Genomic DNA, 15,768 nt, shown 5'->3' on the forward strand with positions numbered 1-15,768 from the left:
TTTAGAGGGAACGAACAGAACAGGTAATCATCAAGTGATCCATCGCCTGTCGCCCATTCCCAGCTTCTGGTAAACAGAGGGTAGGAACACCATTAGTGCCTGGTAACTGGCTATCCTGAACTGTAGGCTAGATGATGAAACAACATTTCCCCCCAATAGATCCAATGGTTCGCCCTCTTTATCCATAGAAGTAGACCAGGGGTGTTGCTGCTTAGCCCTTTCAGAAGCAGCTTGGACCACAAGGGAGCAGGATGAGAGAACAAAAATTCCGCTTCTTTGGCCAGCACATAATAACAATTCTTCCAATTCTGTGGAAGCACAGGTGGCAGGGGTGTGCCAAAAAGTCCTACCTAGCTCCACTTTGGCTTCATTAATGGGGAGTGTTATTCTGTTGGATCTGGAGGAGTGGAGAATGTTTTGGAGTTCATGATGGGAATCCTGGACCACTTCAAGAGGAATCTGTAGTTCTCCAGCGAAGAAGATCTCTGCAAAGAAGATCCTGGAATTGTCTGAAGTCATTGGGATGGAGGGTGAGGGGGGAGGGGGTGGAGAAGGAGACATTACGGGGGAAGAGGGGGGCGCGAGGTGTCATTGCTTCATCTGGAGATGAAGACGGCTGTTTTACCTGTTCCAGCAGAACAGCCGGATCTGGTGCACAATGCTCCTCTTCCTCTGTAGGATCCAGGGGCAGATCTGAGTGTCCCCATAGAGAGTTGGCAAGGGGTGACTCCCTGGCAGATTGGCCCAACTCTGCAGGTGGCACTGGTTCCAAGGCCCCAAATAGGCCAGTAGGAGGGGTCAATAGGGAGTTGTGGAGGCCCCCATGGCATAAGGTACCTGCAGCTCCTAGTTAGACGAGGCAAAGGGTGGTCCCAAATTGGTGCAAATCTTTTGGGTAGCGGAGGATATGGGGGGTGGGGGGGAAAGGTTCATTGGGTGGCTCGGAATCTCCCGTTAAAGAGAAGACCAATTCCAGTTCCACTAGCAATATTGTCGGTGCTGCTGGAGCAGAGTTGTATTCTGTGTATCGGATGGGTGACAAACTCCTTCCAGTGGTCAACTCCCTTAATTATGTTATTTCCTCTTTGGAGACAAAAGGACTCAATGGAGGAGGGGATTCCAGATCTGGGAGAGCAAAAATGTCCTGTGGCACAGCAATGGATTCAGATCTCTATGATTCAAGAGGGAGTCTACTTGTCTGAGCTGCTGGAGCCGGAGGAGATTGTGTCACTGCTGCGAAAGATGATCACATGGATAGACAAAGCTGATGATGATCAATCTTCATCAGTGCTGTTTTGGAAATGCTGAGGATGATGGTATCAATGGATCATAATCCCGTACCGATGTATCCTAATGCTTATGGGCTTTCATTTTGTGCCTTTGGGACATAAGAACATAAGAACGGCCATACTGGGTCAGACCAAAGGTCCATCTAGCCCAGTATCCTGTTTTCCAACAGTGGCCAATCTCAGGTGCCACAGAGGGAGTGAACAGAACAGGTAATTATCAAGTGATCCATCCCGTCACCCATTCCCAGCTTCTGGCAAACAGAGGCTAGGGACACTATCCCTGCCCATCCTGGCTAATAGCCATTGATGGACCAATCCTCCATGAATTTATCTAGACTTGGGACATACTGACTCCTCATGGGCCAAGCTAATGGGTTTGCTCAGAGCTGAATCCAACTTTTGGAAGTGGAATTAGAGGAAGACTTAGTCTCATACTTAAGAGAGTGCTTCCTGGATTTCCGACAAGATCCTGCCAGGGGTTCTGTGGGAATAGACACTGCCACACCAAAGTCAGACTTCGCACCAGAAGCAGACTCCTTGCTGAATCAGACTGATGTACAGAGGATACTCCCTAGCCTGGATCTGTTTGAGGCCTCATGGCCTTCTCCACAAGGTGCTTCCAGAGACCAAGTTCCCACCCTTCCAGGGTATGGCTGGGGAATGACTGGCAGATACTGCACCTCGCCCTGATGTGGGCTTGCCCAACGGAGTCCAGGCAGTACTGGTGGCTATCGCTGACTGAGAAGGATCACTGGCAGGAAACGCAGAGTTTAAAACCCAGAGTCCTGGGCCTACTCCAGTACCCGAACGGTATGTGGGGAGGTGAGTTGTTTCCCCAAAGAGACTAAATCTAAACACTAAGAGATCTATAAAACACTAAACTGTAATAAATGTACAAGCTGTTAAAACATTTACAAAGCTAAATGTAGATCTTATCTTGTAGGATGAAGATGAAGTTAGTTCCGCCCTGGACCACATGGTGGTGAGAAGGAACTGGAGAGATGGTCGGTCCCCCCAGCCCTCTATCCCCTCGGTCAGAGGCACGAAGAGAGCCAGTGAGCATGAGCAGACCAACAGATACTACTTTCAAATTTTCCATCCCCAGGCACATGATGTGGATGTGAAAACTCACAGTGAAAGATGGACCATCTCTCGAAGAAGAAGGGATGTATCATGATTTTTTGCTATCATCACTTGGCACCTGTTGCTTTCTCAAACTTTCAGGTATGGGGATCACTCAGCTCAGTTTGTGCTATATTAAAAAGCCTCTAAGCATTTCACCTCTGCGTGTAATGTTCACTAAGTTACTGCTGCACAAAGGCTCAACTCTGCAAGTTGCTGAACACTCTGGTTCCGATCCAATACAGCAAGAGTGGCTCCACTGAAAACACTTTGTGACAAAGCCACCAATTATGTCTGACTTGCTCCTGCCTGCATCAGGTTACTGATGGGGTGACATGGGCAAAACACATTGGGAAGCCAGTCCACCTGAACCATGAAGTGAAGGCAGGACTTCTGACACATCAGGGCAGCCCCAAATCCAGACAAACCAAAGGGCCCTTACACATTTCCCGTGAGACACACATAGAAAAACGCAGCCAAGTATTTATGAAGCCAGCATCAACTTCATCAAATGAAAGCAGGTTCCCATTCTCCATGCACAAGAATATGGAGCTCTCATGCCCACCTGCCAGCCTAGAATAGGGCTAGACCTCTGGATCTGCCCCACACTCATGGGGCCCAGTCTCTTGCTACCTTCCTCCCTCCAGTCTGTTTTCCCTTTGGGAGCCTCTCCCTTATTCATGGCCAAAATTCTATATGGCTAACACGGATGCCACCTCCAGAGCAGCCTCAGCTCCCAGTGGCTCAGTGCATGCTGCAGATGCGCTGCACCTCTGAAAACCAGTCACTTTTATAACTCAGTTGCTAGGAGGGAATGAGAGTAACAGCCCCACTGAGAATGAACACAGATTACTGCCCCCGCCCAGAGCAAGGTGAGACCAGGGACCAGACGGTGAGCTCCAGAATCACCATCTGGTTACTGGTGTGCATGTAGGGCAGCACAACTGTGTGTTGCCTCTTACTCAGACCTGTGGCAAATGCTCAGTGGAAGCCATTGTTCATCAGCAATTTCTTGGGCATCAAATATTATGCTCCTGTAAGAGACAGGGACAATGGTTATCCGAAGTAGTCAGTGCTTACTTTTAGTTGGCGCAAGTATGGCCTCCAGACTCCATCCATCAGGTCTTGTCTGTATTTCTTCGTAAAGTAACCCAGGTAGGAGACGAAGGCTGTGATTAGTAAGACATCTCCACACAATGTGCTCTCCTGCCCTTTGAAGTCTTTCACAGCCTCTGCCCATCTCACGTTTTCAGAGGCGAGTCCCCCAACCTAAAATTCCAACATAAAGTTAACCTTTAGATGGACTCCTCAAGCATTTTTTCGCTGCACAAGCAGTTTAACACATCTTTCAGAGTAACAGCCGTGCTAGTACGTATTCGCAAAAATAGATAAGCTATTACCAACAGGAGAGTGGGTTTGTGGGAGGGCCGGGGTGGGGGGGGGGACCTGGATTTGTGCTGGAAATGGCCCACCTTGATTATCATACACATTGTAAGGAGAGTGATCACTTTAGATAAGCTATTACCAGCAGGAGAGTAGGGTGGGGGGAGAGAAAATCTTTTGTAGTGATAAACACCCATTTTTTCATGGTTTGTGTGTATAAAAACATCTTCTGTATTTTCCACAGTATGCATCCGATAAAGTGAGCTGTAGCTCACGAAAGCTTATGCTCAAATAAATTGGTTAGTCTCTAAGGTGCCACAAGTACTCCTTTTCTTTTAACACATCTTGTCACTCTTTGACTTCAAATAACATTTGATGTGTTTTTAAAACCAAAGATGGAAAGATTTGTTAGGCAGTTTGCCCATTCCTCCCCATCCACTAAAAGACCACCCCCTACAGTACATCCCTAGAACATTTGCCAGTCTAGCTGTACATGACCCAAGAAAAGGGTCCACCACTTTGTTGGCAAGAATATTCCTCACTCTATAAGGAAGTTTTACCGAGTACACTGACAGAAATGTTCATTTTCACAGTTTCATCCATTCACTCCTAGTTACACCCCCTTGGACCACACTCAGTAATTCCTCTCCCTCCTTGAGATTTAGATCCTTCAGTTATTTCAGACAGTTATTATTACCCCAATTCATGCCTCATTTGGCCAAGATATACTCAGGGTTATTTTAATTGCCTCTAATTTCTAATCTTCATAATCCACTTGGTCTTTGTCTTGCTCTTTGATAAGACCTCAGTCCTGAAAACACTTAACTTTAAACCCATCACTAGTCCACTGAAGCAAATCTCTGCATGTGTCGCTGGTTTTAGATTGCTGAGGAATGTACATGCACTTGAGCTATGATCTCACCAGTCTCGGAGAAAAGGACTAGCATGAGCAGGATGTCTCCATCCATCAGCAGTGTTGCCAACTCCTGTGGCTTTATTACAAGACTCGTGAAATTTGGTGCTTTTCTTAAAGCTCCAGCTCCTTGCATGATTAAAAGAAAATCTCAGCTTCCATTTTTTTTTAAGTAAGGTTTTTACCCTCCCTGTCATGGAGAAAAGCTGGAAAACCTGAACTGAATGTGCACAGGGCTGTCCCTAGATATTCTGGGGCTCTACCCAGCCCCCCCACAGGGCAGGTTGTGGAGGGACCCAGGCCTCTGCGGGGGTTGGGGGGGGCTGGCTTGGGAGGCAAGGGGGAACCACCTCCCAGCACTCACCAGCAGTGCGGCTGCGGCCTGGACGCTGCATTTCCTGCCACCGGTGAGTGCAGGCCTGGCCCTGCTGCAGAGCTCAGGTGAGTGGGGGTGGGGCGGAGCAGGGGCGGGAAGAGGCGGGCTGGGGTGGGGCTGGAGCAGCATGCAGCTGCGCAGGGCACCGGGAAATTTGGTGCCCCAAATTTCATGGTGCTCTATGCAGCCGCGTACTTTGCGTATGGGTAAGGACGGCCCTGAATGCGCCCCCCAGATTCAGGAAGCAAAAGGTACAAAAAAAGAGCCCAAATGTATTCCTCATAAAAAATCCTATGATTTTAAGCCAATCTTGTGATTTCTGAATGTCTAGACTTGGCAATACTGGAGGTTGCAGTCCCAAATCACACTCCCTTTCCCTGCTGCAATGGTGTTCTGAAAACCTATATCTAAATCCCAGGTCATCCTCAGCAGTGGTGTTTTGTGTTGCTTTCGCCCACTGAATGGCCTGCCTGTGTTTGGGATGATTTTCCCCTACATATATTCCCTCTCACTTTTCTAGACTGAATCTGTTTTCTGTCCATTTTTCAAAAGCCTCCAAGGTCCTTTGTGTGATTTTTCTCTCTTACTTGGTATTTGCAAAGTCTCCCCAACTAAGGAGCTCCTGACAATTTCATTCATATGCTGCTTTTGCAGTCTTCAGGTCACTAATAAGGCGTTAAATAAAACCAGACCTTACATGGATCCTTATCATGCCTCTGGCAGACATCTTTCCAACTAAGCACACTGCAGTTCTTGGTCCTTCAGCCAATTGGAGATCCATGGGACAGTACTTCTATCCAAGCCAATTTGAATTAATTCTGTGAGGTTCTTTACTAAAATTCAGATACACTAAAAGTAACAGAAAGAAAAGGAGGACTTGTGGCACCTTAGAGACTAACCAATTTATTTGAGCGTAAGCTTTCGTGAGCTACAGTCTCCCCCCACCCTCCGCCCCACTCTACTGCTGGTAATAGCTCATCTTAAGTGATCACTCTCCTTACAGTGTGCATGATAAACACCCCTTTTTCATGTTCTCTGTGTATATAAATCTCCTCACTGTATTTTCCACTGAATGCATCTGAAGAAGTGAGCTGTAGCTCATGAAAGCGTATGCTCAAATAAATTGGTTGGTCTCTAAGGTGCCACAGTATTCCTTTTCTTTTTGCGAATACAGACTAACACGGCTGCTACTCTGAAACCTAAAAGTAACAGCATTCCCTTCATCCATGGGTTTGTCTTTCAATCCAGAACAGCCAGATGTATTCTTTATAAGCCCTCAAAGCTGTTTGCGCAGGGTTCTGCTATCTGCTGTGGGCTCAGTTCTGCCCTCAGTCACAGGGGTGGAAGTCCCACTGAAGCCACATGTGAGTAACTGGTGGCAGGACTGAGATCTAGATGTTTGCATTACTGGGTTAGACTCACTGTGCCAGACTCAGAGGCCTACGTATTGGAACTAGAGGGGGGCGGGGGTTGCCGCACTCCTTGTCTTGAAATGGTTTCCATTATATACAGGATTTACAATTTGGTTCAATGGCTCTCAGCACCCCCACTATACAAATTTTTCCAGAACCTCTGCTCGGAGGTGATAAGGAAGGAAATTTGAATTACCTGCTGAGAAGTGGGTGTGAGTTTAGGACCTCGTCTGCACTGCAAAACTGAACTCTTCCAGACAGCAGCCTGTAACCATCCCTGGTGGTACTAGCATCAGCACTATCTGTCCTTGTCTGCACCTCCAGCTAAACTGTGCTCAGCACCACTTCAGCTGCAAGTATTGCTAAGAGCCAATGTCTGCACCAGCTCCATTCTGTAATGCAGCCAAGGCTAATGGGAATCTAACTTAGCTTTAAGGATCCAAACTCCAACAGGTTGAGGGGGCTGGGAGAAGGTGTAAAGCACAACAGCTCAGATTCTCTTGGCCTGGCCCGAGTTCAGCCCTCCAACTTCCATCATCATGGAAAGGCCCTTTCCTACTGTCATCTGCACTGACTCTGCTGTCAGCCCTTCCTCAGGTCTCAAATTACCCTGGATTCTGTCCATCTCCTTTTGCTCTTGCAACTGGTGTCACAACCCAATGCCCTCCCCGCCATGGGAACCCCTGGGTAAGCAGCTTAGCACTGTATGTTGCTAGCGCCTGTATATGTAGTGGAATATATTGTGGGAAGGGTTGAAGGTGTAAGTGTGGAGTAAAAAATTCTTTTGCAGGTTGAAGGGGGAGGAGGGGAGAAAGGAACGGGTTGACTCGACGTTCAAGCCAGGTCCAAAAATAAGATGCTGACTCCAGCCCAAGGCCACGGCACACAACTGACTCTTGGCTGCCTGCCAAGAAAGACAGGGGCCTGGATTCCAACCCCAACCAGCCATAAAAACAAAGCAGTAAACTAAACAAAACTGCAGGGGATTGCAAAAACCACCAGACAGTAAAGGCTAGCAAGAAGGAAAACAACAGTTTCTTGCGTACCTGAAGCCGGTGTGTTTTGGGAAAGCTGAGGGAGCCACAGAAGGCCAGTTTGCACTGGTATAAAAAGCACGGGGGACTGAGGCCCCTGAAAGAAACGCCCCCAAAAGACCTCAGGACTTAAAACCCTCCTAAAATCAACAGCGGACCCTGGATGACCTGTGCACAGGACAGAACTCCTGTCCATCTCTCTGCCTCTTCTTATATTACACCCAGGCTTGGCCAGCCTTGGGTAGTGTGTGTGTGTGAGTATAAAAGTGGGTTAGGGCTTGGGGCACTAATGCTTTCTTCCTTCCTCTGAGTGATGTGGGGAACCCCCAGCACTCTCAGCTGTTATTTTGCTTTATTTTGTTAATAAAGTTTTAAAACTTAGACACTTGGTGTGCTCCTTCATCCCCTCCCCTAACAATCCTGCGGCTTCAGCCTGATCACCTGATGCCTCAGGCAAATTGGTAACATAAATCTGTCACAGTTTTGGTGGAGAATTGTGGAGTGGGGGGCCCTGCAGAGCACACCAACTGTTCTGCCCTTGGTATTTCATGTTTGCTCTGCCGGCGCTGTTGGTATTTCATGTTGAGAATTTTATAACTAAAGGTGTGCCTGTTCATTTTTAGTTAGTGAGCCTTTAGAAATAGCGAAAAGGCCATTGCTTTTGGGGAATTTTTGTTGTGAGGGGTCACCACTTAGGTTTTTATTTTTTTTTTATATGGTGGCTATGTTGCTTTTTCATATAAACAGCAATATAGCATGAACAAAATTGTTAGGGTGGCAACAATTGCATACACTTGCCAGTAGTGGCTTTTGGCTTTATTAGTAATATAGCATGACACATTTTTTTGTTGGCATAGATGCCCTATTTGGATGGCTGTGACAAAGGCTGCTTTTTTCAGATTAAACATGGGCTGCAACTCCATAAAGGAGGAGGCATCTGTCTGGAATACGGCCAGTTGTTCTCGGGTGTGCGTTAAGGGCAGGAAAACACTGGGTGTAATTCATGAAAAATTAAACACAACATAGTTAGAGATATTAACGATACTTCGCACAACCGCGGGCCAATGCACCGAAAGATGTTGTGCCTGAGAGTGTAACAGCAAATTAAGGGGTACCCTGGGACAGGTGGTCCTCCAAACACATGCAGAGGTATTGGTAAACATATGGGCTTTAGTGGGGGCCTATTTTTATGCTTCCCCTTTTTAGCAGATGTGCTGACCCACCTTATAAAAGCGGCCTGGAATTGCCTTTTTTTAATATATTATTTAAGGGGGTTTTATAGGCCACAATTGCTAAGTGTTGCCCTTTGCAATTCATATGTGCTGATAGTCAGCAGATATAGTCAGCACATACAGCTTAGCCGTGTCATTGGGGGGCATCACCTCCCACATCTCCCCCCACCAACGGTGGTGGCAAATGTTATCCGCCACCAACTGGGAGGCAGCCACTCAACGCTGGATCCTCCTGAATGCCACCTTGGGGGCTTTAGACATTTACCTGCCCCTAACACGCTTTCAGGTCCCAGCCTTCCTTCCTAATTATACCAGGGGGGCCACCCTCCAACTTGCCCTCCTCAGGCAAACGTTGTCCTTGTCCCTGCAAAAAAGGCGGACCTTAGTGGGCTCCTTATAAAATGGGGCCAATACAGCGGCCAGTATTTAAAATATTCAGCAAAAAAACATTAAAAACCAAACAATTATAACAATTAAAAAAGGCCATAAAACTGACCACAAGTGCGGACCTCACCCAGCTTACAGTGGCCACTGCAGCCCTCAAACATACTGCTGAATTGGCCCTCCACATGCAAAATACCTTGCAAAAACTAATTAAAACCATAATTAAAGCTGGGGACCAACTAGCATGGAATTCTGTGTGCTCCCAGCTCCAACAATATTTAACCCAACAAGTCCATAGCATCCAAATGTGCTCCATAAAGCCTAGCTTGGGAAAATCCATCCCCACTCAGGGATTCCCCGAAAGCAATGGCCTTTTCGCTATGTCTGGAGGGTCACTAACTGGAAGTGCACAGGCATAGCCTGCTCCTTCACGGCCTTTGGTCGCATAAAAAGAGTATGGGCCCCTGCTATAAAAATCCAACCAGGCCTTTAGAAAGGCTGCCTCTAAAACTAAGTGGTCCATCGCAATTTATAAAAAGTGGTGCCCCCCAATGACACAGCTAAGCTGTATGTGCTGACTACGTCTGCTAACTATCAGCACATATAAATTGCAAAGGGCAACACTTGGCAATTGTGGCCTATAAAGCCCCCTCAAATAATATATTAAAAAAAGGCAATGCCAGGCCGTTTTTATAAAGTAAGTCAGCACATCTGCTAAAAAAACCCAAAACATCAAAATACACCCCCCACTAAGGCCCATATGTTTACCAATACCTCTGTGTGTGTGTTCAAAAAACCACCTACTCCAGGGTACCCCTTAATTTGCTGTTAAACTCTCAAGCACGAATTTTTTCAGTGCATTGGCCCGCGGTTGTGCGAAGTATAGTTAATATCTCTAACTATGTTGTGTTTAATTTTTCATAAATTACACCCATTGTTTTCCTGCCCTTAACGCAAACCCCGGAACAACTGACCGTATTCCAGACAGATGCCTCCTCTTTTATAGACTTGCAGCAGACATTTAATCTAAAAAAAGCTGCCTTTATCACAGCCATCCAAATAAAGCATCTATGCCAACAAAAAAGCGTGTTATGCTACGTTACTAATAAAGCCAAAAGCCACTACTGGCAAGTGTATGCAATTGTTGTCGCCCTAACAATTTTGTTCATGCTATATTGCTGTTTATATAAAAAAAAACCAACAGTAACCCTAGCCACCGTGTCAGAGGAAGGGTAAAAACCTAAATGGTGACCCCTCACAACAAAATGTTGATTCGGGGTCAAAGGGGGAAATGTCACAACCCATTACTCCCCCCTCGCCCCATGGGGACCCCTGGGTAAGCAGCTTAGCATTGTATGTTGCTAGCGCCTATATACGTAGTGGAGTGTATTGTGGGAAAGGTTAAAGGTGTGAGTGTGGAGTAAAAGATTCCTTTGCAGGTTGCGAGAAGCGGAAAGGGGAGGAGGGGAGAAAGGAACGGGTTGACTCGATGTTCCAGCCAGGTCCAAAGAGAAGACGCTAACTCCAGCCCAAGGCCACGGCACACAACCGACTCTCAGCTGCCTGCCAAGAAAGACGGGGCCCTGGATTCCAACCCCAACCAGCAGTAAAAACAAAGCAGTAAACTAAACAAAACTGCAGGGGATTGCAAAAACTAGTGAGACAGTGAAGGTCAGCGATGGGGAAAACAATAGTTTCTCGCATCCCTGAAGCTGGCATGTTTGGGGAAAGCTGTAGGAGGCCAGTTTAAACTGGTACAAAAAGCACGAAAAACAAAGGCCCCTAAACAAAACACCCCCAGAAAACCCCAAAACTTAATACCCTCCTGAGAGATGAAACAAATCAGAGATCAACATGGGACCCTGAACAACCTGTGCACAAAACAGAACTCCCGTCCACCTCTCCCCCTCTTCTTCTTACATTACACCAGGGCTTGGCCAGCCTCGAGTATTGTGTGTTTAAGTATGAAAGTGGGTTAGGGCTTGGGGCACTAATGCTTTCTTCCTTCCTCTGAGTGACGTGGGGAACCCCCAGCACTCTCCGCTGTTATTTTACTTTATTTGATTAATAAAGCTTTAAAATTTAAACACTTGGTGTGCTCCTTCATCCCCTCCCCCTAACAATCCTGCAGCCTCAGCCTGATCACCTGACGCCTTAGGCAGATTGGGACAGATTTATGTAACCACTGGTTCCCACGTGCTTGACAGCAAGTGAAGAATCCTGGTGGTCGTCCTTTGCCCCTCGGGTCACACCCTTCTGGCACCAGGAGGCAGCAGCAAGCCAGTCATTGCTTCATATCTGAATCACAACGTGCCAAGGCCACAGCATCTCCACAGCAAGAGGCCAGCCAGGATCACAGGCTTCTTTGTCTATGCTGGGGGCTCCCAGTGCCCTTGGTTCACTCAGCTGTCTTGTTCTCATCTTCCTGCAGCTCCTCAAACACTGAAAAGTGCAGGGGTGGTTTGAATGGCTTGATGTGAAGACAGCTACGGCAGCCTGCAGTTGCTCAGAGGGATTTCACGCATGGAGCTGAATGGTGTGCAGGGCTGCTTTCCACTGGGTTTCCCCAAGTCTTTGTTGTGACCAAGAGCCCTTTAAGATCTGAGTTCTGAGCATGGTAACACATCATGAAACATATGACTGTGTGACAGATCACCTCCTCATGGTGCCACCCATACCTCTGCAATCTGATTGCAAGGCAATCTCCACTGGAACTGCATCTTACGTTGGTCTGAAGCTGCCTGACTTTGCTGACTTTGTGGGCAAGCTGCATGGCCTCTCTGTCTGTTTTGGCTTTTCCAGTGAGTGTGAAGAGTGGGAAGGGCTTTCAGGAGTGGCTGGGGGCATTATTAGCCCCGTAACTGACATTATGTGAATTCTGAGCATTACTGAAGTATCTGTTTTCAAATCTTTCCTTACTGCACCAAGAGACATTGCAGTAGCACATTGTGTACAGCAAAAGAACAGTTTTGTTTCTTGTCACATCCTCCCATCCATTCTAGGGTGCACATTCTGTGGGGTAGGGAATGTGTCTGTATATATCCCGAGGTAATCTAAATAACAATATTAATGGATAATCCTCTTTCTCCCTATCAAAGCACAGGGGCACTATGTGCTTCTCTAAATACTCTTATCTCTAAGCAAAATATGTGACTGTCAGGACTGGAAAATGTGTCCAGCGCCAAGAGACAGAAGATGCTATCTCCTGGCCAGACACCAGCATGGAAGATGCTGCCCTTCCCAGTGGAGTCCCGGGATGTCACCCAGCACACTCCACCTTCCTGGCTGCTTGGGAGGGCGTGCTGGATTGCTGGGGCCTCACATTTTTGTACAGCTCTGGCTGGCAGGTGTCTGACAATTGAGACTGCTCCTTAGTCAGTTTCTCTCTCCTCCTCTCTCCTCCATCCCTCATCTCGATCCCTAGAGTGTAGGTCTTGCTGGAGCCCAGAGCATAACTAATGGTGTGAACCAAAGCTGTGAACCAGAGCAGGCCTGGCCCTGGCATAATAACAACATACTAGGTATCGGCTAACCAAGTAAGCACATTCCTGACCGGAGAGGATGGTGCAAGAACACCCAGAGTTCTCAAGTAACTACGTAAACACATTCTTAAGAGATGGTATTGAGACACACCGACCCCTTCTAGGACAAGGATGGCATGACAGGATAACTGCTAAGGATGTTTTGTTCAAACTAGTAGGTACAAGGAGAAGGGTGGTAACTAGCAATGTCTGGAGAGTAACACGTAACTTTCTTGTATCAGTGTATAAAGGAAGTCATAGGAGGGGCATCTTTATCCAGCCGAGAAGGCAGCGCCTTGGTGGAGCCAAAAGGGCATGCAGATCACAGGGAAGAGAGTAGTGGGAGCTAACTTTCTTTTAACGGGATGGGAGGCCACAATCTAGTGGCTTCACCAGGGGGTTAAATTTCCTGTTTCCAGCCCATCCTGAGGACATGGCTTTGACAGGCTCTGGTGGGGCTGGAGCCGGAGCCGGAGCTCAGCTCTCTCAGCCAGAAGGATGGACAGGTATGGTCCGTAGGAATTCTTAGGGATTCTGGAAAGGACAGAAGACCCTTATGGCCAGGAAAGTTAAGTCCTCTGAGTTTCTAGGCTGACAGTCCAGATTTACATCCCCTTCTCACTTTCATTGTGTGTTGTTATTTTTCAGACAGACAATGCAAAGCTCGTTTCCAAGTGTATTTCTCTTGGCAAACATGGGAGGCTAGGACAACCTGTGTTCCTCAACACAACAACATGCTGTACTGGGGCAGGGACCATTTTAATTTCAACTCTATTAGTCCAATGTCATGTAAATCCCAACAATGACTGGCAGGACAAAAAATCCTGGTTAGAAATATAATGCCTGAAGTCAAAAAATGTCCTGCATATGGCCACTAAACAAAGCCCTGCACTCCACCAGCTCTCTCTTAATTACAACACCATTCTACATGCTTATTCACTGTTCCTGCTCTCTTCTTACAGTTTTAATTGGCTTCACTATGATTGACTTCGACAAGTGCCTTGAAACCTAATCGTCTATAAACTTTTTTCTCTTTGTAAATAAAATACTGAAATGGATTTAGAAATTACTAGTGACACCCACTGGTGAAAAGACGGAACTGTACAACATTTATGCTAGTTTGCATAACGCCAAAGAAGAGTATGATGGGGAAAGTGTCTAGTACCTTCTGTTCACTGTTTGTTTTAATTATTTCATGTACTTGGCGTACATGAACTCTGAGAGCCAATTTTCCTAATATGGATAGTTATGGTTCTCTGAGATTTTAAATGAATTGTTACCAGTGCTACTACTCAGTTCCCACCCTCGGGAGCACCTGGACCATAAAGGGTTGCTGCCCATACAGAATCTGAGGTACTGCCAACTGCCCCCGGCCTGACCATAGATTTTTGGAGTGGAGACTCCAGAGCCACTCCTGTCAGCTGAAGGAGAAATTAAAGATCCCAAAGTCTCCATGCTGGAATGTAGGATGTCCCTATGGCAGGAGATCTCATGTCTTTTTGGAAATATTCCTTTGTCTCTAATGTTTCCTAATAAAAATAGTGAGACTAGAATCGCCCTTTCCCAGTGCTGCTGATGCACCTCCTCTCTGCTCCCAGTTTGACAAGGAAGGCACCATTTCTATGCCCTCTTTACAACACAACAGCCAAGGTAACTCATCCACTGGCATGAGATTTCACAGATATATACGAATCTAATGATTAACTATTGTAAGCTTAGTATAATCGCAAGCCAAAATCTTCATTTACAAACAGTTAGAGTTGATGAGAGAGAGCAATGTTATTATCTTTCATATCACTTAAAAAAACCCTACACAACAAACACATTACTATCAAGTATTGAGGAGATGCACACTTCATAAACAACCACCTTACCTCTGACCCAAGGATAGGGTTTTTTCTTAATTGCTTTTTTAAAATGTATTATTTGTGTTTCCTTGATTTCAGAAGCAAAATGTTTCCTTTCAAGCCATTTTGCTAAACTGGAAATATTACCAGTTAACATATTCAACAAGTAAAGAGAGAGAATTTTGTTAAAGCACTTACAGTTGTTGGTTCTTGAGACTAATTCTGTCAGTGCAGTTTAACAGGAATGGTGTATAACATTATTCCCGATTACAGTTATGTATGACTGTAGACTAGCACTTCAAGCTGATCAATATATGCAATTGATGTGCACGTATAGGAGGCCAGATTCTGTTCTCAATCCCATTGGTAGAAATCAGGATTACTCGGCTGAAGTTAATGTATCACACGTGTAAGTAAGGGCAGAGCTGGAGCCAGGATTTTTAGGTTTCTTTTCTGGGAGGTTTACATATTGAGTTTACTGAGGAAAGAACTGTACGTAGTTTTGGATTCGAGTGAAGCTTGGGGTGAATGGCTGTGCAATTCTTTATACTTGAAAGGAAGAACGTGTTAGTTTTGTATGTGGGCGGTGAATAATTGTATCATTCCTGCCTTCAAAAACTGAATCTTGCTGAATTTTCAAACAGTAGAGTGTAATGTGACTTCAGCGGGGAGATGGAGGGTGTCACAGCTCTGATCGAGCTCTTGGCTGCTCACTAGACTGCTGTGAGGGAACCCAGCTGCTTTACACCTCTGGGAGCTGAACAGAGCCAAACCACTATCCCACGTGGGGTCCCTAGGCACCTTTCTGAGGTACATATTCTGTGGCAAGCACCACTCCTCAGAGCTGGAACCTACTGTCCAGCCGCCTCACCTCCGGACTCAGTGCTGGCTCTTCAGACACCCCCACAGCTTCAATACCCCCTTGCAGAACTCCACCCCAAGATGTGAGCCTTCAGGGTTACCTCTTCCAGGGGCCACATGTAGGTGTAAGTGCTTAACACATCCAGGCTTTGCAGAGACAGCCAACAGATTCTTGCTCTTCAAAGCACAAGACACACTCAAAGAGCACAGAGCATTTAGAAAACAGCAAACATCCTAACTGCAGTGCCCCTCACTAGCTCCTGGTTCCCCGGGGAGTCCTTAGGGACCATCTGTGTTTCAGGCAGGTTGGCAGGGTTCCCTCATCAGACTCCTACGTGCTGGGCTACTTCTCCTTTCTCTTGAGCTAGAGAAAAAGGGCATGCAGAAGAGCAGC

General features: G+C 46.5%; 1 protein-coding gene across 4 annotated transcripts in view; it reads right to left on the reverse strand.

Annotated features, from left to right (window-relative positions):
* The window catches only part of DNAH9 (dynein axonemal heavy chain 9), a 379,511-nt gene that overhangs the window by 145,739 nt on the left and 218,004 nt on the right, over window positions 1-15,768 (reverse strand). For 3 of the 4 annotated variants that reach the window (XM_037913877.2, XM_043527698.1, XM_043527699.1), the window contains one exon: window positions 3,492-3,680. In XM_037913877.2, the coding sequence (XP_037769805.1) occupies window positions 3,492-3,680 (189 nt within the window). Of the gene's footprint in view, window positions 1-3,491; window positions 3,681-15,768 lie in introns of those variants that run through there. The other variant, XM_043527700.1, reaches the window with a different exon arrangement.

This window comes from Chelonia mydas, chromosome 14 (genome assembly GCF_015237465.2).
Source record: "Chelonia mydas isolate rCheMyd1 chromosome 14, rCheMyd1.pri.v2, whole genome shotgun sequence".
NCBI classification, from domain to species: Eukaryota; Metazoa; Chordata; order Testudines; family Cheloniidae; genus Chelonia; species Chelonia mydas.